The 23056-nt window shown below is 40.1% G+C and overlaps 1 protein-coding gene across 1 annotated transcript in view; it reads left to right on the forward strand.

The window, feature by feature from the left end:
• PTN (pleiotrophin) overlaps nucleotides 1–23056 on the forward strand; it is an 80547-nt gene that overhangs the window by 49326 nt on the left and 8165 nt on the right. Inside the window, exons 2-4 of the mRNA XM_051784776.1 lie at nucleotides 6645–6754; nucleotides 8186–8359; nucleotides 9369–9530. Coding sequence (XP_051640736.1) covers nucleotides 6646–6754; nucleotides 8186–8359; nucleotides 9369–9530 — 445 coding nt within the window. The 5' untranslated portion in view covers nucleotide 6645. The remainder of the gene's footprint in view (nucleotides 1–6644; nucleotides 6755–8185; nucleotides 8360–9368; nucleotides 9531–23056) is intronic.

The following is a 23056-nucleotide window of genomic DNA, read 5'->3' on the forward strand; positions in this document are numbered from 1 at the left end:
TGATTTATTTGTTGTGGGACTTGAGAAATTATTCATTCAAGCAGGAAAAAAGAAGAATTAATGCAAAAGTTAGTTCTAACATGGACAAGGTGTTTAAAGAGGACTTAAAATGAGCAGTGTTGTGAACAGAAATAATGGGTTGTAGGAACTTCTTAAGCCTGTGTTTGGGAGGCATTGTTATTTTGGGCATGAGATGAAAATAAGTGTGATAAAAGAGGAAGCTGGGAGTCATAATTATGCTCAAAATATTGTTTACTGGAAAAGAGGAACCACATCTTTTATATATATTCATATTAAGTCAAAGATTTACTGTTAGTGTAATTGAAATCTTAATGGTCTAATCCAAGAATCATTATTAGTGCAGTTGTAATTATTACAGAAAAAGATCTGCCTATGCAGATGTTATAATAATGTTAACAACAGTGCCACCACCACCAAAGTTACAATTGTTATGCATACACTTAGATTCAACTACTTTTCCTAATGTTATGCTGACCCTTCCCCAGCTCCTGTTGGCCCTAAGGTTGGTGGTTTCATTGTGGTGTTGGTAATGGGGATTGTTATGGTGATCTCTCATTATCTGGGGTCCTCGGCCAGGAGCATGTTCCTGTTGTTGGTTTCTTTTTCCTCACTCTAAGATCAACTTGGGGTTGCTTTTTTTAATGTATGCTAGCATGCTTTGATGCCTTTCTCTTTCTTCACTGGTCTGCAGTTCATGTTATACCCAAACTTACTAGATATGGTACCTTTTAGGTATTTCTGTGTTCTTTTTCTTACTTCAGGTCTGTATTTCTTTATCTGACCTTGGGTCAGTTGTTTATAGAGGGTGTGTTCTCCATTGTCAAGCCAGTGCCTCATCTCACATCTCGCATATCTGTACTCCTCTACATTGCATTCTGTTCTCCACTTCTAAAAGCCTTTGCTAAGATAACAGCCCTGTGTTTTTTATAGTATATTATTATAAGAGTCATAAAACCTGTGTGGCTCCACACAATGACAAAGAAAACTAAATCAGGTTAGCCATAGCTAGTTGGTCAATTAGATAAAAAAAAAAGCTATTTCAGCTGAAGCAAATGTGACAAAGCTGTGGACAGGCCAAGGAACACTCAGACAGGGCAAACCTCTACAAGCCTCAGTCCAGAGCCCTTGCAAACTCACTACAAAGCCTGTGGCCATCATTAGCAGTGGCAATACCTACAGTATTGCACTACGTGTAGCATAACAGCATTATCAACACAACTGGCATTTGGCATTTTATGCTGGAAGAGCTGAAGGATATGAACAGGTTAAGCCACATGAGAAAACCTGATTTTTCAGAGGAGTAGATTACTCTCATATGGACTAATAATAAAAAACTCTCTTCTGTAATCTGGGACCTTGCCAGGTGCTTTGGAAAGAACAGATGAAGGGAAGTGCATGTAAGTTATTAGCAGCAAAAAAAGCCACCTGCAAAAGGCATATGTGATCCTGGGATGTGCCGCGTATGCTAGCTTCAGTCAGGCTAGAAAAAATAATGCTGACAGAGCTTCATCTGAAAATGTCTGGTTTGTTCTGAAATGTTCAGGAAAGACTTGTTCAGATGTGAGAAATGGTGTACCTTGGGTACGAGTTAATTGCATGAGTGCAGGTAGAGTCACTCTGGCAAGCTTGACTTGCACTAACAGACATCCAGAGGTCTAAGGAGCACAGCATGAAAAACTTGGGATACCTTGGGCTGCCAACTTTAGTCTGCATTTTCAGGGCCTGGGGCTAGATGGACTAAACTTTCTCTTGGGCTGATAGACAAAGCTAACACTGCATGAGAGTGTCAGTAGCATTTCTGGACCCACATGGAAGTGATTGCATGCCACTGTGCTACACTATGCAGATACTGGTTTGGGTCTCTGGTAGAGCCAGGATTTGTGTGCTGCAGTCCATAGGAAAGGTATTTCACAGAATATTCTGAGTCAGAAGGGACCCACAAGGATGATTCAGTCCAACTCTTAAATGAATGGCCCATACAGGAATTGAATCCACAACACAACCTTAGTACCATGCTTTAACCAACTGAGCTAATCTCAGATGTTTCTAAAGGTGTTCCGCTTAGTCATGTGGATGGTGCTCATCACAGCAAATGAATGATTTAATGAATCAGGTTCAGGAGAGATGAGTGTGATTATAAAATGAGGTTGGAGGTAGTATGGGCTTTGAAGTGGGAGGCTCAAGCTCTGCTCAGATCACTTAAATTGCAGCCATAGGGTGACTTCTGCCTGACTCTCTGGTGCTCAACATGCAGTTGAACCCATGGGTGGATGGTTGATGAACTCATTAATTCTCTGATTGCCTGACATTTTTTAATTTTCCTTTCACTTCTTACCCCCAAACAGAGATTGACTCTGAAATCAACTGTAAGACTGAAGTAATTCCTGTGCCTTAATTTTGCTGCAAGAAGTCACTTGGTGTATCTCAGCTGGGCTATACTTCTGACTTTGTTACACTCTTCATGTTTTCTTAACACTCTCTGTTTTAATGTTTCCCTATAATTAACTACTTGTCTCCTCTCTCTTTCCTGTTTTGGTTCTCTCTATGTGATTACTCACTCTGTTTTTCTGATCTTGTTCCAGCTTCCAATTTAAACTGTTCTAAACTGTCTTCTCTCTCTCTACCTTTTCTCTCTTCTGAAGTTTCCTGGAGCTCCCCCCACTCCAAATGTCTTTACTTTCTCTCACTTTTGTCATTGTCTTTCTGTGGTTGTAAATACCACTGCCATTTGTTTAAATGCTGTTGTCTTGCTCTCTTTAGGGGGTTGTCATAAAGGATTTTAGACATGCTTTCCCTTCATGACAAGATTTACTTGTTACCATTGGTGTAGCTAGAAGGCTTATTACAAAAATGAAAATATGGAGGAGGAGTCCATTTTGCATATTGTGAAAAGCTTATCATTTCATTGTTAATAGCGGTTTTGGCAGCTCTTTAAATCAAAGGTTGAACTGGAAATATTATCAAAGAATCTAATAAAAAGGAAAAACTTTGAAAAAGTAAACCAAAAAAGGTAAAGTTATTTTCAGTAGAATCTATTGTTTGCACAAACAAGACCAATCCAACAATTTTTTGTCTTCATTCATCTTTTTAACTGTCAACTGAAATATTTGAAAGGAAAACTGAAGATTGAACTCAAATAATTTCTGATAAGAGGAATTTTCTGGACTTCTGAAAAAATATCTACTATTTCATGGATACTACATATTGGTTGTTTCTAATTTTGTGAGAGCAGCAGCCCTTGTTATCTATCATGTGCAAAGCAGTTACATGATCTTCTGTAGTCATACTGGTTACATCATATTTGAGATGTTGATGTGGTATGAGGCAAGGTCTCCATTTGTACAACATGGCTTTTCACTTGTTGTTAGCTAGTAGCAAAGGCACTTCAGGAAACAGCCTGTCTCTCTGCAGAGAGTCAAAATATCTATAGCTGTGTCTGCAGGTTTAACATTTGCCTTAGACAACTTGGTAAGTATTTTGGCTGAAGGAAAGCTTGAATTTTAGGAAACATACTATATTAAGGCTCTGTTGAGTTTTGTTTGTAGGGCTTCTGAAATGTTTCAGACTCCCAAACCCAACTGTTCTCCGTGCCTGTTTTGCAGAAAATAGTGTCAGGCAGGTTTGAATTTGAGTCCCTATCAACTTAATATAAGGCAGCTTCCCTAGTAACAGTTATCCATGATTCCTGATGTGACCACATCCTAGGTCCCTGGGGTGGGCAGAAGGGGTGTAGGGGGGAGCCCCAAACCCAATGTGGCCATCTCTTGCAGGGGCTGAGTGGGGAGTTTGATGTTTCAATAGTACGGAAAGTCTGTTTGAATCACAGAATCACAGAATTCTTTGGGTTGGAAGGGACCTTAAAGATCATCTAGTTCCAAACCCCTGCTGTGGGCAGGGACACCTTTTGCTAGACCGGTTTGTTCAGAGCTCCATCCAGCCTGGCCTTGAAGTATGGGCCCTCCCTTCCAAGGATGGGGCTTCCATAACTTCTCTGGGCAACCTGTTCCAGTGCCTCACGACTCTCACGGTAAAGAAATTTTTCCTAATATCTACAGAATCACAGAATATGCTGAGTTGGAAGGGACCCACAAAGATCACTGACTCTAACCCTTAGCCCTGCACAGGACCATCCCCAAGAATCACACCATGTGCCTGAGAGTATTGTCCAAACACTTCTTGAACTCTGTCAGGCTTGGTGCTGTGTGATCACTTCCCTGAGGAGCATGTTCCAGTGTGCAGCCACCCTCTGGGGAAAGAACCTTTTTCTAATAACCAACCTAAACCTCCCCTGATACAACTTTGGGCCATTCCCTTCAGTCCTGTTACTGGTCACCATAGAGAAGAGATCAGTGCCCACCCCTCCTCTTCCCCTCACTAGATGTTGTAACAGCAATGAAGTCTCCCTTCAGTCTCCTCCAGGCTGAACAGACCAAATGACCTCAGCCCCTCCTCATACGGCTTCCCCTTAAGGCCCTTCACCATCTTTGTTGCCCTTCTTTGGATGGTCTCTAATAGCTTAATATCTTTCTTATATTATGGTGATTAAAACTAATCTAAACCTACTCTCAGCTTGAATCCATTCCTCGTTGTCCTTTCACTACATGCTCTTGTAGAAAGTCTCTCCATCTTTCTTGTGGACTCCTTTCAGGTACTGAAAGGCTTCAATTAAGCCACCTCTAAGCCTTTTCTTTTCCAGGCTGAACAAAACCAATTGTCTTAGCCTTTCCTCATAGGAGTGGTGATTGTTTGATTAAGGAAAACCAGTTTGAAGTAAGTCTAACTAAAAGGCAGGTTGCATATTTATTTTTTAACTGGTTATTTCTTTTTATTTACTTATTTATTTAATAATTAATTTTCTATGAAATATGAGAGGCTCTGAGTGGTAACATGTAGCAGAATAAAGGGAAAAACAAGCCCAAGCTCACACACGACTTGTGCTCTAGCTCCAGGCTCTGTTTGAGTTCACTGGAAACAATGGGGGTCCTTTCTTCCTGATGGGAAATTGTACTTTCTGTTGAAGAAAACCAAACTGGTGCTAATGACAGCTCTTTCAGACATTTGAATGCCAGGTCTCTTGCAGTCTTCACAGGAACTTTATTTCAACAAAACTCTTAAGTTGTGTCATCTGACTTCTAGCATGATATAAAAGCTAGATACTTAAAAGTCTGTGTTTGGGATTCCTCTGCTGGTTTCCATGTCAATTACAATTATGTTGCATTTGAGCTAGAGGTTGCCAGCAGAGAATACTGAGGAGTGCCAAATTAAATTTCAAATACATTTTGTTCTTTGTTCATGTCGAGAAGTATTTCTCCCCTGAGGTTGCTGTGCTCAGCAAATGAGATCAGGTTGCCATTAAATTTTTCGTAAATATGAGTCTAGTTGAGTTTTTAAGGCCATCTGAGTGGCTAGCACTATTGACACTTCCTTGGAGGACTGGTGTAACATGAATGTTATAGGTATTGGTTTGAAAAAAAAAAAAAAAAGGCAGAAAAACTGTAGGAGGCGTGTCTGGATGCACAGGGGATGTGCCAGGGCGATGGGCCCGAGGGGACATGCGCAGTCACATATAACTCTATTGGCTGAAGAAGTCACATGGTACACAGGGATTTAAGAGTGGGAATTTTGAATAAACTCTCTCTTTGTCTCACCATCGCACGAGGAGCATCATTCATTCCTTGTTGTACAAGGGCCGCCTGCTACAAAAAACCTTCCTTTCATCTGAACAATCTCCAGTCAACCATCCTGGTATCTGGCTGCTTAATAGAAATGTGTCTCTAGGAAATGGGGAGGTTGCTTATTTTTAACATATGTATTTGTTAAGGCCCTGCTTTTCTATAAACATTGCCAAAATGAGACAATGCAAGTTATAGCAAAGTGAAAGGGAAAGCTCTGAATGACTTTTGGTGACTGGCTAGTGATTGATGCTTCACCACCAAGCAAATGTTTTTAGTTCTTTTTTATATATGAATGTTTGCTTCCCAAATCCAGATTTTGGGTTCATTAGCATACTATGGATAGCCTCTAGCAGTGTATGCAAGTCTTATCTCTGTGTGTATTTTGCATTTCAAGCAATTAGCTTAATTTGTATTAGGAAGAGACACTAATTGCAGGGGAAGGAAGAAGTAGGTAGCAACACACCAATGACAATTAAGATAAAGCATCACGTATTACCTCTATAGGTTTTCTTGAAAGAAGCTCTTTTCTTATTAAGCCTAATAAGAACTTGAACCCTTGTAAGATGGACAGTATAGAATTATCTACTTTATATGAATTGGTAAGCTGAAACATGAAGTCTGTATTTTGCTTAGGTTTACACAGCCAGAGGTCAGAAAAGAAGAGGGAAGTTCCAGGCCTGTCAGGATCCTTGATTCTCTGACAGGTTTCTAGAAGATGAGCAATAGTTACAGAACTTCCTTGGCAAAATTCCTCCAATGAGATCAGTGATGTATATTGGGGATTTGGTATACAGGCTGGAAAATAGTTAAAAATCTCCATATTCTCTCTGGAATGAAGATAATTGCCCTTTCTGCCAATAGCTAATTATGTTTGACCTGCTTTCGATGGAGTCCCACTTTTTACAGTCTAACCAACCTTTTTGTTTCCTCTCTGTCATTGATCTTCAGAATGCAACAGCAACAACAGCAACGTCGGATGTTCACAGCTGCCCTCCTGGCACTTGTTTTCATTCTGGCAGCTGTGAGTACCACCGAGGCCGGCAAAAAAGAGAAGCCGGGTAAGGTCCAGTGTAATTCAGAGTTAATCCCCAAGACAGATTGCATGTGTGGGAGAATGTCAAATGCTTCTGGTTTTGTTATGAGATTCAGGTAACTTGTTAACGTTTTGACATCCAGGGTAGGGATTTGTGGCTGTGACATGTTGTTCTGTGTTAAACAGGAAATCAGAAAGTGGTTTCCACGCAAACTGGCAACTTGACAACCCCAGAGACCGGAGTCCTTGGTTTATCACACAGTGGGTATTGCAAGGCAGCTTAAAATTTGCTGCGGGAATAGTTTCATGCTTGACTTAGGGAGAGCCAAACAGGAGTGATGAAAGAGCAGTTATGTTGCTTGTTCAGTGTTGTATATGACAATACTACACCAATGCTGTGTGATGTGGAAATCCTCTGACAAAGATTTGAACTAACTCGCTGGCACAGCCAGCCAGATATCCAGTTGTAATTGCTTTCTGTCAGTGATGAATTCAGGCCTCATTATAGGAGAGACAGGCCTGGGCTGGAAAATTCATATTTGTCAAACCCAGTTTTGACATTTTTTAAAGAACATATTTTTTGGTGCTTTTCTTAAGGTCTTATTATTTACAGGCTACTTACACTCAAGACAATATGAACTGTGAGTCTATCAGAATCAGTGTTCCAGCTAAAAAAAAAAAAAAGGGTTTTCTAACCATTGTGGCCATATGGAAATATGAGAAAATGTGAATGTAAACGTACAAAACTTAGGAGAAAATTAATTTATATGAGGTTATTTAAAGTTATTTGTGATGTTTGGGGGGCCTAAGTAGTGACAATGCTGTCTTTTCTCATAAGGCTTGGGTTTAAAGGATTGAAATGAAATCACGATCCTTACTTTTGTCCCTGAGCAATAAACCCACCTCTACTAACAGCACTTCAAATATGCTTCTCCATACAGGTTTTTTTGCCTTTGGAGTTTTGGTCATATTCTGACATAAAATGTGACATGGTATACCAAGTCAAAAGATTGAATCTCACAGCTGTTTCCCAGAGGTGCTCAAATCCTCTGATACACAATGTCAACACATTTCTAGTTGTTTAGTGTATAGTGTTTCAATTGGAACTGAGAATATTTGCCTGCCATCGGCTACTGGAGACAGAGGAGTGTCCTTTCTGAGCAAGCTTCTGTTCTTCTGCCTGTTTGGTCAGTGATCCTTGAGGGTTTTTAGATGATTCCCTATTCTGACATGGTAGTGGGAGTGAATTCGAATGATCACCCTGCTTTGGACTCAAAGAGGCTGACCTGTCTCTGCAGAACTGGGAAGAGAATGTCAGACTTTTTGCTTTTAAAGCAATTGTGTCTTCCTTATTTACCCTTTCAGGTGCTCTGACTCTTTGGTTAAGTTTAGGGAACATCTCTGTAGGCTCTGGGTACTGACCACTTCTCTTGCTTGGTTCCTTGTCTTCATCCAGAGAAAAAGGCGAAGAAGTCTGACTGTGGGGAATGGCAGTGGAGTGTCTGTGTCCCCACCAATGGTGACTGTGGTCTGGGGACACGTGAGGGCACTCGCACTGGAGCTGAGTGCAAACAAACCACCAAGACTCAGAAGTGTAAGATTCCCTGCAACTGGAAGAAGCAATTTGGAGGTAAGCATCAGTCTCTTAAGGGATCTGCTTTGTTTTTTATTTTAAGAATGGAGCAGGAAACCTGTATTTTCTGTTTAGTTCTGCAAATGTCTTGGTGAAGAGGTTAGTCCTGTATTTGAAGTTCATCAGAGCTAGAACATGTAGGGCATCAGAAGGCAGCCTCTTCAGAGCTCCTCTGCATAGAGTCCATATAACCTACTAATTATAAACTCAGTCTTCCATCATTCTGAAATCTGCTCTCCTGTGGTGTCCAACCCTATTTAAGGTAGTAGTGTAAGTTCACAGCTGTGAATCTCTGTGATGGTTATCACAGGCTTTATGTGACCTTGTGATGTGTGATACGAGCCTTGCTGCCAGCGTGTGCAGTGGAGGGAGCGAATGAAGATCAGTGTATATCATCTTTATCATTCAGTTCAGAAGGTTCATGTGCAACAGTTTAGAAACACGTCAGATCTGTTGTGGATAAGATGCCTGTCCAAGACTCAAATTTGATGACCCTTGCAATCTTGACTTTTTTTCTAGTAAACAGCTTGTGTGGTTTTGACATTATTGTGACCTTACCATCACAATCAGTGCTACAGTTTCAGACCTGAGAAGTTTGTAGTTGCATATACATTTCTGAAACTGTTCAAGCCTTGTTTGGTAATCTTTGGCATCATACAAATATTGGAATATAGAATGTAGATGATATTTCCATTGTTGTTGTATCTTCTTTTTGTTGTTGTTGTTTATTGTTCATATTCACAGCTGAATGTATTTTCTTTTATATGAAAAAATGCAATATCCATGCAAAAGCCAGAGGATTAAACTTTAGAACATTGGGGAGAGGGAAAACTGCAATTACCACCGCAAATAATCTTTAAATTTTTCTTGGGATTCTTTTCCTCAGCTGCACATCCTTTTGTCTATATGTACTGACTGTCTGTGATGTCCTATTAGCCTCATAATATTTTTGTTTTCCCACTCAGCCACTGTGTTTTAAAACTTGCCCTTTATTTACTTATTGCAGCGGAGTGCAAATACCAGTTCCAGGCCTGGGGAGAATGTGACTTGAATACAGCCCTGAAGACTCGAACTGGAAACCTAAAGAGAGCCCTTCACAATGCTGACTGCCAGAAGACTGTCACAATCTCAAAGCCCTGTGGGAAGCTTACCAAACCCAAACCTCAAGGTAAATTCCATTTTCTGAAAGCTGCATGCTAGTTCATTTAAATCACTGGATTTGTGATGTCCCACGTGCTTCAGTGGGAGCTCAGTTGTACAGGAGATTGCACTTTCATGGTCCTTCCTCAGTTTAGCACTGCTCCTGTCTCTCAGTGGTCAGACAGACTATTCCTGAGCTGTATAGTCAAGGCTGTGTGACACACACGAGGTAAACTGAAGATTAGAGCTCCAATTTTAACTTTAGACCACCTGCATCACTACCAGTTTGCTTATGTGACAAGACTGCCAGACTGCAGATTCTTTTCATAACTCACCTGTTGATGGGAACAGACCAATAATAGCATGATAAAATATCCCTTGACAAAGACATCTTTTATATAGGTTTTGTTTGGTATTGATTAATGACTAGTTGAAAAAAGAACCACTTTCCTTCTGGACAGGACTCATTGAAAGGATATTCTGCTCTGTGCACACTGAAATATGTAAATGTTGTGCACCCTTGGGCTTGTTTATTCTTTATTCAAATATAGCAGGAAGGAGAGTACAGAAAGTATATTTCTTATTTAAATGTGACTGACAGTGTAATTCCTAGTGCACATAAAGACATATGCCCTGCATTTGTGTTTCCAGGTGTCCCTTAGAAAAACTTATATTCTTTCTAATCATTAAAGCCTTTTAATGTACTCTTTTGTTGGAGTAACAGGTGTTACATGTGTGGGATGATTTATAGTGGGAGCTAAAATTGTGAGATCTTGTTTGAGATGCAGAAGTAATGTGTTTTAAGTGGATTATACAAGCTATGCTACCCTGACATTTGTTTGCTTAAAACCAGTAAGGTTTAACGCCCTCCAGGCTCTGAATACTTGGATAATAACACAAATAAATGTGATTAGGTGTGACAGGTGCACCTGGGACAAGCAACTTTCAAATTGTGGATGGTGGTGCACCATTGATCTGAGGAGCAACTGCAGGTGGCCTGCTCTGCTTGTGCAACCAGGGAGATGCTTGACAAGGTTGCAGGTGCTTTTTGTGTGTGTTTTTCCATCTGCTTTGTAGTCAGTGCAGCTGTAAGTGCTTTTTCTTGCGCACCATCCATGGAGTTATTAGATGAGTCTGAAACTTGCCTAGATAGTGACAGGCTGTGAAGCAGAAGGGATACAACTAGCTTTTTAGAGGCCAGCTGACTTGGTTGAGATGGCAGCAATAAACATCATTTGAGGGTAGAAATGATTGGGTGGGGATGCAGGGAGGGCTTTGAGATGTGTGATTTTTATTGTGTAACAGTTTGGGGGGCAAGGACTTTCTTCCTGTTTTTGTGGTTTGGATTTTTTTTTGTTTGCTTATTTTTGTTTGTTTTTTATTGGTTGTTTGTGGTTTTTCGTTTCATTGGGTTTTTTTGTTTGGTTTTGACTTGTTTGGTTTTTTGTTTCCTTGGGGTTTTTTGTGGATTTTTTTTAGTAAGTTTGTATGCCTGTGTAGCATTTGGGAGTTTATTGAATGAAGCTTCCCACTGTGCTGCCAGAAGGCCTCTGCCACTCGAGCCACCAGTAGCTCTCTGCCTTGTCTTGCTCCCACGGAGTCAGTATGTTCTGTGAATGGCTGCCAGAAGAGGGGAGAGGAAGACAAAGCAGGACATTGATACAGCACTGTTTTGTGAAAGCAGGGCTGTTGGGCAGTACAGACTTGTTTTCAAGTTATAGTTTTGAAGGCAGAGCTTAAGAAATTGCTGGGTTGGAGTTTAACTGATTCTAGGCATCACTGAGCTATAGCTGAAACTGAAGCTCCGGTTGGGACAGCTGCAGCAAACAGATATGGGGTTTTACTTAATTAGGAAACCTGACTTCATTTGATTCGAAGGAATGCAAAAGAAGAAATAGGTACAAATGTGGGGGTTTGGTCATAATAACTGTGAGCAGAAGTTCTGCTCTCCTGATTTACTTTTGAAATCTTCCTGCATACCACCTGCTTGTTCATCTGCTGTTGGCATTAGTAGGAGTGGCAGACATGGAAGTCACACACACACAGCCTGCCTGGGCTTTGGGCTAAGTCCATATTGCAGGTATGTGGGTATAACTACATAGGAGCTACAATGGACAGTGTGTTGGCACCAGTAGGAGGAATTAGAATAATAAATTGGGTCAAGCATATTAGTACTGTATGAAATGTTTTGCCCTACTAGACTTTATTTCTGAGTTAAAAGTCATAGTGTTGACATGTTGGCTGGAATGAGAGTATTTGTTTTCTTCCTGAGGTGAAAGAAATTACGAGTTGGAGGTAAGTCCTTACCCATAACTAGATAAAAGAAAAAAATCAAACTGTATTCAATCTATAGCTAGAATTTTAATAAATTTCCTTATTTGGAGATGAGAAATAAGAACTCGATTATTACTTGAGAGCTTAGAATGGACTGCAGGTATATATTAGGCTCCCTTTTCACACATAGCTTTGCATCAGTGTCTCAAGACTACAAGAGAAAAAGCCTATGATATATTATTTGGAAGCAGCAGCGTTTTTTTCTGAGGCACAATATTGCAAAAGATCTGTGTTGATATGCAGCTACATCTGTAAACGCTGGTCAAGGGCCACCAATTCCTACTGTGATTGCCTGGGGTAGCAGAACAGTGGCTTCCTGGCATTTGAGAGCTCTGGCAACAGAGCACTAAGTTGGGTTTATCAGTTCCAGGAATCTGTTTTACTGCTGGATGGTTACCTTTCTGTCTGGTGTATGCTTTAAGAGCTACACCAATGAGTACATCTCTGACAGTAACAAGTTAGGAGTACCAAAAGCAGATGTGAACTGAGAATATTGCACTGAAAAATACTGACATATTCAGAAAAAGCGTTTTTTTTCGTGATTTTCCTGACTAGCCTCCTTTCCTGTGCACTGAAATTTTTCTTTTATTAACTTGTGTTTGTAACCTCTCCAATATATCACTTTTCCTTTTGGTTTCATACTGAAAATGAGTTGAGCAAAAGCCCACATTTAGCTTCTCTAATCAATGGTAGTTATATGTATCTTCTGTCACTTTTTGTCACTTGCCATCTTTTAAAGCTGAAACCTCTGACTTACATATTTCTTTGTATAACAATTTATCCACAATAAGAATACTCACTACTGGACTTACCTAAATTCCTTCTATTATTGCAAAATAGTTTTTGTGATGAAGAGACTGGACCGTATACAGTATTTCAAGCACATCCTCTACAGATCTGTGTTGAAAAAGAAAATATCGTTGCAATACTACCTTTATTGTTCATTATATCCACCAAATATTTTAACTATGATTTAAATTTTGATCGCTGCTTGCATGTGAAGTAAACATCTTTATCTAAGACCTTCACAATTCTCCCTAACTCTTACATTTTTTAAAAATTAGTTAATGTGATTAGTTAAGAACCCCAGAAGTTGTGAGGGTAAGACAGCTTATTTTGTTTAGGCCCCACCAATGAAGTGTTGCGCATCCAATTTCACCTGACACACTTCCTTGATGTGACTTGGTGCCTGAAGCTCCTCCTCACATTTTCTGCTCTTTGAGAAAACTGCAAATAAATTGATCTTAACTGTGGATGCTGCCCTACTGTTGGTTATCCATCTTTCCAGCTTGTGAACATATGGTAACTTTGCTGGTAGCAAGAATCATATGTCTCTCTCCTCTCACTTAACGATTTCAAAAATGACTGCTGTTCCTAAGATCTTGTTCTATTCTTAACACAAAGGGAAATTATACATGTAGAAAAATCTCAAGGGTTATAATTTTGCAGATTTGTTGATAAAAGTATAGTTTGTGCTAAATTAAACTAGGAGATACTCATGAACTTTGGGTATCAATGCCTTCTTCATAAACTGGTGACCTAAGTGTTTTTATGGATTTGTTTTATTGTTAGTCAGCTTTCATAGAAAAGTGTTAAAGTCTTTTTGAAGCACTCCCCATTATTTTGGAAAATAAATAGAAAAATATATATATTTTTTCTTATTATTTACAATTGCTCCATGGCAGTACCTTTTTCTTCTGAGCATCTGACTTCTATAGATTATTGTCTATGACACTTGGACATTTTGGAGTACGGTGCTGTATATTGAATTTGAATTTTATCTGGCTTTCTGATGAGCTCTTTTCTCCCTAGCTTTGCTCAGGCTGGAAGTCAGAAACTTGGTCCTGGGCTGCTGTGCTAAAGTGTAGCTAACACAGAATGAAAAACATCTTTTGCTCTTGAATATTGTGCCTTTGGGCAGAGAGATTGTCAGCAAAGTGACAGTGATATCCCAGACACTGTGGTTTGTGTATTTAGTATACAAATGAGGTCATGAGAAAGCCTGTCATAGTCTGGGCGGGCTGAAAGGATAATTTTTATCACAAAAATCCCAGTGGAGGCAACCACCTCTCCTCTAGCACATACAATTGCATATTCTAATCAGCATCTGCAAGGCCAGTGATGTTCAAGGTCTCCCTAAACTATCTTGACAGATGTGAAAGTCTTGGGCACTTCTATCAAGTGGCTGCTCTAATGGCCAGCTTGCACTGAAGAGCACAAAGCACTTCTGACATACTCCATCTGTCCTACTTCACAGCCACCCAAATTTGATTGATGGTTGTTCGGGTTCCAGCCATCTAGAAAGCAGAAGAATGGAGTATTGTCAGGATTCAGAAAACATTTTACTTTAGCTGCTAAGAGAAGAGGAATTTCTTTTCATTGAGCTGTGTTGCCTGATAGGCTTTACTTCTTTTTACACTCATTCTATGTTTCTCGCTCTTTCTCTCTCTCCCCATAAGTCTTGTACTTTCAGGTATTTGTTGTTCAGCTTAAGATAAAATTAAATAGCATAAACAGTCTGTCTGCCCTTTCTGCAATGTACCCTTCATTTTTTGAATTATGCTCCTTTCTGGTAAATTTTTCACCTTCCCGTATTTAGTTCTTTTTAATAAATCTCCCTTTACAACTTTTTGTCAATTCACAGTATATCTGATCTATGAGTTACTTTATCCTGGCTCAGCTCAGTCCTTGCCACATAGGAGAACAATTCCAGCTAAGGCTGGCAAACATTAACACTGCTTACAGCACTGTTGTCTTTTAATAATCGGAGTTCCGACCAAACATCACATCCTCCAACATGCAGAGTTTGGAAAGATTTCCCACACGAAGGCAAGACTTACCTGAGTTGTTAATGGCTGTAATCTCTTTTGTGTAATTCACATCAGGTGTAGCATTTTAGAGCCTACAAGGTGTCAATGCAGTTCCCTGTGTGCGTGTATGCGTGCTACTACAGTGGAGGAAAGACTGCACTCTGTGTGTTTTTAATAATTTCATAGAATTTGAAAAGTTTTATTTAAGAGTTTAGTGGAATATAAATAATATGCCCTGCCTTGTTTCTTTTATCTATCTATCTTTACAGGCAGCAATTAGCTCATCCTGCTATCACTCCTTGGAGCTCGGGAAGTTCAATTTAAAGAAAAGTAGTAATTGAAAGTCAGAAAGGCTAAATGGTTTTCCAAATTGACACAAGTATCAGTGGCAGGTCTAGGCACACATCTAGTAGCTGCTGCTCCCTTTTATCCTGGTCTGGAATTAAAATTATCAGAATGTGACAATTGACTTCAAGGTGAGTGTCTGAACTGCAGTCTTTAATTAGGGTCTTAGGTTTTGATGGTGGTAACATCAGATGACTTAACTCAGTGTCAAACAGTCTTACCTTGGGTCTTCTCAGAGAGCTTGGTGTCAAATTTAGAGATGTGCTTGTGGTAATGAACAGGTACATCTCTGTCTTTACTTACTGGTGATAGAAGCAGAAAAATGTGTATTTTGAGAGCTCCAGTGGCAGATTTCAACCTGCAGAGAGAACATCTTGCAGTGCTCTGCCAGGACAACTGACTGCGCTTTGACAGGATGACTTGGCTGCTGGTTGTTACAAGGAGCTGAAAGTGGTGCTGTATGAGTGAATTGCTCTCCTGAGCTGTTTGTTGCTCAGACTAACTGGGTGTTGCTCTGACAAAATCGAACCACTCCATGTTGCGTGTTGGACAAGCTGTTTTTTCTGGGGTGCCCTCCCTCAACCTTACCTTTGTGCAGTAACAAAATGTCTGCTTCTAAAGAGCAGCTGGAGGGGACACAGAGTGAGAAGCAATGACTTGTTAGGACTGCAATTTCCTTTTGTTTGGTGCTAGTGTCTCCTGTTCTGGCTTCACAGTCATGCTGTATCTCCCTCTGTAGGTTTTAGAATTCCCCATCTTTAATGTAACTCATTAGTCGTGCAGGCATGCAGCTAGTGTAATAATTAGTATTACAGGAGGCAAAATAATAGGATCTGCTCAAACTAATTAGTTTTAAAAATGAGGGATTTTCTCATATTAGGAAACAGCTGTGATAGCTAAAGAAAAATCTGAAAGGCAAAATTGGGAGGTTTTTCTCCTGTTTTGAGGGGTGAGACAGGTTTATTGAAGAATGGCCTCTGGCACTGACCACTAGCCTGTAGTGAAATACAGTGATCTGAGCTCTGTGGGGCAGGACACTGGCAGTGGATGCCCAGTGGGAACAGCATAGCTGACTGTTATTATTGTTGCTATCACCATGATTATTTGTATTGCATGAGTGCCCAGAGGCCCCAGCTGAAAAAGGGTGCCATTGTACTAAACACTGCATAAACATTGTGAGAAGCAGTTTTGCCATGAATAATTTATGCCCTATGGCGCTGGGAAATGTGAAAACCAAGAGAAGTAGCAGTGGTCCAGAGCACTGAGACTGGGTACTAAATGCTTGGTTGTGTTTCCTTGTGCCCCTTGCTAGCCTGAGGACAAGGCTTGTATTTCAAGATGAAGTAAAACTCATTGGAAACTTTGGTCTCTGCGACATATCTCTGTGTTTTGGCTCCTTGCTACCATAACATATGGAAATATGATTTTTCTCAATTTAAGTGGGAATGAGAGCAAACCATATAAGAAAAATAAAACACAATGGTGCTTAGTGTGGACCTGCCTCGAGCTGCTTGTAAGCTTCCAGTGCAGCCCGTAACTAATAAAGTTTGGATGCCTTTTAATGGTGTTTTTTCTGCTTCCATTTCCTTATGTTTCTTGGAGGCTTTGCACTGTAGTCTCCCTTGAGACTGCTTTTGTACCCTTGAAAAATTACAGTGTTTGGGTAAATAATTTGAATGCCTTGCCAGATCACAGCATAATATCAATCTGATTGACACAACACTAATTCCAGGGAACAGGAAACACATGTAGGAGAGGGAGAAAATGAATATTTTTTTTTTAACTAAGTATTTTTCAATTTTTAGTTGGTCTGCAGCTTTTATGAGTGTTTTTGAAAAGAGAAACATTGTGATGTTTCATGGGAAACCTAAACCCTCATGTTTTCTGACCCCCTGCTTTGTTTTTCAGATTATGTTTTTTGCTATGCTGTCCCAAAAGATGAAAAACTGGGTTTGACAAATTCTCATTTAACTGTCTAGTACCTGCAGGAGTTTCTTTTAGGGTTCAGTGCAGACCTTTGTGGGTGAAAGTTTAAATACCCTTGTGTGTGCCAATTCTGTTACATGCTCATTGTCTCACTTTCCTGGCTTGCAAGAGCAGCTCAGCCTCCTTGGCATTAGTTAGTGCCCTTGAGCCATGAAAATGCCTTAAGCTGTGGGATTTGCTGTGATAAAAGATATGCCATCAGCAAATGTTTACACTCATTACTGTTCCCAGCAGTGAAACAGAGAGAAAGCCCTGTCCCTTCCTTTCTGTCCTTTCTTTTCCTTTTCTACTCCTTCACTTCCTTTCCTTTCAAGCCTGCTTTCTTTTCCCCCCTTCTTTATCCCTCCATCTCATTTTCCACATTGCCATCTCTCTATCTTTTCTTCTATTTCTGCTTACTGAAAATCTTTTGCTGGCAACTCTTCAGAGTGTGCAGTGATCAAAGCCAAACCTGTGTCCTGTGCCCCGAGGGTAGATCTCATCTGGGGCAGATGCAGAAAGCACAACTGAGAATTGCAGGTGCCTGGTTTTCAGGAACTAACAGAATAAAATAGGTTCTCTATTCACAGTATACCACAAATAACTTTCTGCTAAATAACAATCTATATATACTATATATATATTTATATACGTACATATTACATGGATCTCAGGTTTACATATATACTGCCTTAATATGTGATCTTTTTACTGTAGAGGTCTATGTTAAAGTCCAAAGGTTTTATTAATGCTTTCTGTTTTCAGCAGTCTCCTGCAGACGTGTGAATGCAGAGAGTAAACTCTGAATATCAGTCTGTGCCTGCACCTGTCTTGCTGGCATTAAGAGGGATCTTGTGTACAGCATAGACACAGAGAGGGCTGAAGAGCCAGCTGGGACTGTGTCCCTCTTGTGCTGAACACAGAACATGACTAAGAACAGTAAGAAGTCCATATCCTACAGAAGCAGCAGTATAAATACACCCGAGGCAGATGAGAAGAAGACAACAACAGAAAAGCAAAGTGAGCTGCTTCTGGAAATAATTTTCCAGTTAGCCAGACCCATTCAACAGTCTCCAGTTGCAAAACAGACTTGGTTTGAAAACTTTATCCATTGCAATCTTCTGCATACTTACTCTTAAGATTCTAACATCTTAGATACCTGTGACCTAGATGTAAAGAAAATTAGATGAAATTTTCATGTTCTTTGCCTTTGGGCAATTAGGCCACCCAGCAAAATCAGAGAATGTGTGTGTCTTTGTGGTCTTTTGTATCCCTAAGCTATTTTGAAACTTTTCTCCCAAATACGTGAATGAAGAAAATCACCAAAATTAAACTTTTCTGTTGAAAATCCTTGTTTCAGCAAATTACCTCTTGAATAAAAGCTCCCTTAATTCCTGACTAGTTTAAGTAAGGATGGTGATGGGAAGGTTTTAAACATCTTACATCTGTATGTCAGGTTCAAGAAAAGGTTTCTGACTGTGTAAGATTGTTTCAGAGTTTTGTGGCTCATTTTAGAATAAATTGGATTAATTTTTCCCCACAGTTATTCTAAGGAGAAAGAAAATAATTGAAACATTTTCCATGAGTGGTTCCTTGGTTCCATTTCTTTGTCAGATGTGTCAATGTTTGTTACAGGCATAAATGTAGCTGTTCCCCATCCATAACATGCACTGCAGCATGAATTCCTGGCCTATATGGTGCAGCAGCACCCTTTAGGTTTGAATTGAGTCCATCTTGTGTTCAACAGGGAACAAATCAGTCTATCCAAAATGGAACTTCAGTAAAGCGAGAAGCAGAACAAAACCTTATGGGGAAGAGTGAAGAAATTGAGGAACACAGACAACTAGAGAAAGTCATTAAACAACACAGAGCTAAAATATAGGGGATAAATAAATTGTAATATATTGATGAAGTATAAGTCACATTAAGGTCATTGAATCCTTGGAGACTTGCTTTCTATACTGCTGCTTAGCTAGTGGAGTATTGCTTTTTTTCCCATCCAGTAGAACTGAGTTGCTCCAAGAGGCTTTTCAGAAGAATTCATTATGGAACACAGTTGCTATCATAATATAGTTTTTCCTTCTTAAACCATTTGGAATTCATAAATGCTGTATATAGAACAGGAAAATGGGAAGAACAGGAATTAAATGGCCATGAAATGTTCTCTTTCTCTACAAGAAAAAGAAATACCATTTTTAAAGGGTATTTCGTAAACCCAGGGATTTGTTACTACAGTTGTAGAAATCACAAGATTGTACCATTTCTGTTCCTAGAGAGCAGAACGAACCCCTTTAGGGTGAGATTTTCTTCTGTAAAGGATAAAATCCTTGATTTCACCAAAGTCCATTCCATGTGCATTGACCTTTCATCCCCAAAATTCAGAAGCTTTCTGCACCAGCACAGCAACCTGGTGCTTTGGAAAATTTGCTCCAATGAGAGGTAGAGAGGCCTTTCAAAAACATGCCTTGCTCTGTGTTCAGTAGGATTGAATGCTAGTTCCTGGCAAAACTGTGTCCTGAACATCTGATGTGGAATTTTTTTACTCTAACCTTTCCTCAGCACAACTTTTGCTATTTTGAATGATTTATATTGCCTTAGGGACACTGCTTGACTTTTACATACAGGAGTTCAGCAGTGCCATGAGTGAATTGTTACCTTCTTTTCAACAAATGAAAATAAATGCCTGCAAATCTTGGCTTACAAAGCCTGACTTCCATTAAAATGTAATTACCTCTCTTTTGTGCCTTATACATTAAGACTGGCTTCAAATGGTGTGTGGCTCCTGTTCAACTAAATTGCTTTCATTTGCTGCTTGCATAGTAAGAATGAGGCTCTGGAATAAAGATGACTATTTAAAGAGGACTGCTGCCATTCCAAACTGCATAGAGAAAGTTCTGCTTATAAAATTCATTTGCTTACTTGGTAAGATCCTGACTAGAATATTTGTTACTGGTCATCATGGGCCCACAGAAATGGGTCTAGTGCTAGTGCATGACTACACAATTTTTAATCCTGGGACTAATTCTAAGGCATAAAACAATTTGTAGGGTTATTCAGGTGATGAATGATCAGATAATACAGTGTCAGTGCATTGACACAGTTTTTTCCTGCAGAACTGTTTGTTTTTTATCTTGCAAGAAGTGTGTTGGTTTCAGAAGGGAGTAGAATGGCTGAGCAGTGCTTAGTTGTTGCACACTGCAAGGACTGCCAGGCCTTTGGAATTTGCTCTTTGCATGTGCCCTGGTCCAGGATCCTGGCCTCCGTATGAGCAAGAGTATGGCTAGGCAGCCCCTCTCTGTGGGATAAGAGAGAAGAAGGAAAGTGTATGCAGTAACACACACACAAAAACTGAGGGCTGTTTTGTCATCCTTGTTAATATTCGGAAGCGTACGTAGCTCACTCTTCCAGTACTTACGTTTTGCTGCAAGGAGGCACAAGGAGGGGAAACGTAAGTATTTCCTTGATGTGAAGGAAGCCAGTGAGAAGACATAACTTCTACTTTTCTCAGTGTGGCTTTGTGTGACCCATGCCAGATGTGGAAGGATGCTTTGTCTGGGGCTCTTGGTGCTCTTGGAACAGCAGGCAAACAGCTACCCTTGTCTATTCCCTCCTCTGCAAAGCCTGCTCACCTCAAATGTTGAGAGACACATAAGTGCTGGCCGTGGTATTGGTATCTGTAGGAGAAATACCTTTGATAAGGCATTTAATGTATTTAAATTAATGTAAGTGTAAGTATCAAACATGTTTGCATACTTTTCATAAGGTTTTATATTGAGATGTTCCAGTTTGTGGACCATGAACCAGAAATGGCTTGTAGGATACTTCTTTCACAGTTAGGCACATAGCCTGGCTGAGCAGGTCCCTGAACTGACCAAAGTCTCCTCTTCTGAAATACAGGATTATCATCCTGATTTTAACTTTGCTCCTTCCTCTCTGGATCCTGAACTTTACTACAGATAGCTCATAAAGGCTCCTCCAACTGCTGTCTGGCTCAACTGGGCCACCTAACTTTAAAACAAAAAGGGCAGTGAGCAGGTTCAGATTAAAATTCTGTGTGAGCTGACATGAACCTGAATTTCGTCTGGTCATGTGGTTCTGTCATTGTAGCTCTCAACATAATTGGTAGCACTTGTCTTCAGCAAACACCTTCCCTGTAGACAATGGACAGCTGGTGCACAGATCCATGGTCTGTCTTTGGAAATATAACACTTAATGGGGCAGGTGAGGTGAAAAAGGCTGCTGTTGACCCAAAGTGCCTCCAAATGACAGTGTTCTGCTCAAGGTAGTGCCTGTCACTGTGCAGATTTTCCTACTTCCTTCTGGCTCAGTGGTGAGTGTTGCTGTGGTCAAGCTGCTTTGCAGGGCCAGTGAGATGTGGAGATCAGCTTAGTGGCTTCCCCATCATAAAGACTGGCTTGATGGGCACTGCTTGATGGGTTACTACAATTTCTGATGGCAGGCTGGGACCACATTAAGATGCCAGGTAGGATGATGCCAATGGCTGAACCGAAGGTATTACCTCTGATCTGTGCTAACCTGAATTGAATTTCTGTAATTTTCGCGTACGGAATGTGAAACTGCATGAGATTGTTGGACACAGTGTATCAAGGGTGTCTTTCCCTCACTTAATTATCAGCTACAGCTGTTGTTGGACTATGGGACTGTTGAGCTTTCAGATAATTGGCATAGTACTCTCAGCTGGTCAGCCTTTGGAGCGCGGTGTCAGAGCTAGCACATGACAACCCTTCCAGTCATGCCTGGTTACTCCAGGAAGGATAACACTGGTGAATTGATCAGGGTGATGTGGTTCCCAGTGTGGCTGTGTGAGCTGACCTGATAGTATGTCATAGAAGTTGAAATAGTAGCATATGGTAAAGAGAGATGAGGACAATAAAAACCTGAATGACCCAAATGTAAAGAGTAGGCCTAAGCAATGAAGAAACATGAGCAAAGTGCATCTTAATGTAACTTTATACTTTGTTTGCTGTGGACCATTGTCTGTAGCGTGATCATAATCAAAACAGGTAGTGTAGCTGTGAGCAGACTTGTGCATAAGCATATGAACATTAACTTCTTCATAGGTCAGTACATGGTTATTGGTGTCTGTGTTATGATTTTTAAAAGAGCCTAAGGACTGGGAATTATTTGAGCAGATTTCTTCCTTTTTTTTTTTATGTTGTTGCAACTCTGTGTGTGCATGTCGTTTCACATAGCAAATATGCTTTTCATCAATCCAGTTTACCTGCCTGAAAGACAACTCTGTGGTGGTGCCAGTACCTTTAATGATGGAGGAATTACATCTGGCACATGACAGTTTTACCCTGCTGAGGCACAAAGCACAGTCACTTGTCTTTGTAGGTAGATGAGTTTGGCAGTTTGGATGATGTGCAAATTATCACAAGGATAATTTGGAAGGAGTTATGAGTATGGGGACCTGATGTGATCACGTGACTCCAGATCAAAGCCTTCTCCTAGTGGTCGCTTCATCCCTTCCATGACCTCCACATACTCTTCAGTAGGGTCCTGTCTGCATTTACATGTCTCATTTTAGTAAATTTGGTTGAAGTCTGCATAGTACTCTTACGCTTGTGCTGGGTCTAAATAGATTTTACAGATTTGAGTGCTGAGAAAGTGGTGATGTGGGGGGGTAGAGAGCATGAAAGAGAGCACAATCATTACAGAATACAGAAGGGTCAGTGATACAGAGGCAAAATTAGAGGAAGTGGAGGATGTAGGTAAAAGAGGCTCAGAAGGATACAGGAAATTTGCAGGGGAAAAAAAGCTTTAGCTGAAAGCAAATTAGGTATTAACTTAATGAAAAATGGCTTTTTCGAGTGACAGGTTGTAAAATAGCATCAGATTCTGTGAATGGCTCCAAACTGCAGACGTTCATACACACATGCAAGCACACACAAAGGCAGGAGGGGAAAAATTGTTCATTTTCAAATGAAAAGAAATTACTTCTTTTAAATTATTATCCCCTCAAATGTTAAGCAAAGTTTTTAAGGGAAAGAGATTTTAGAGAGATTATACGACTAAACACTAAAAATGTGTTTTATATTGCTTTGACTAAAGGATTATTGGAAAAAATTTTTGTCTT

The sequence above is a fragment of the Manacus candei genome, unplaced genomic scaffold, assembly GCF_025592945.1.
Source record: "Manacus candei isolate 608988 ecotype Guabito, Panama unplaced genomic scaffold, ASM2559294v1 h1tg000018l, whole genome shotgun sequence".
NCBI classification, from domain to species: Eukaryota; Metazoa; Chordata; class Aves; order Passeriformes; family Pipridae; genus Manacus; species Manacus candei.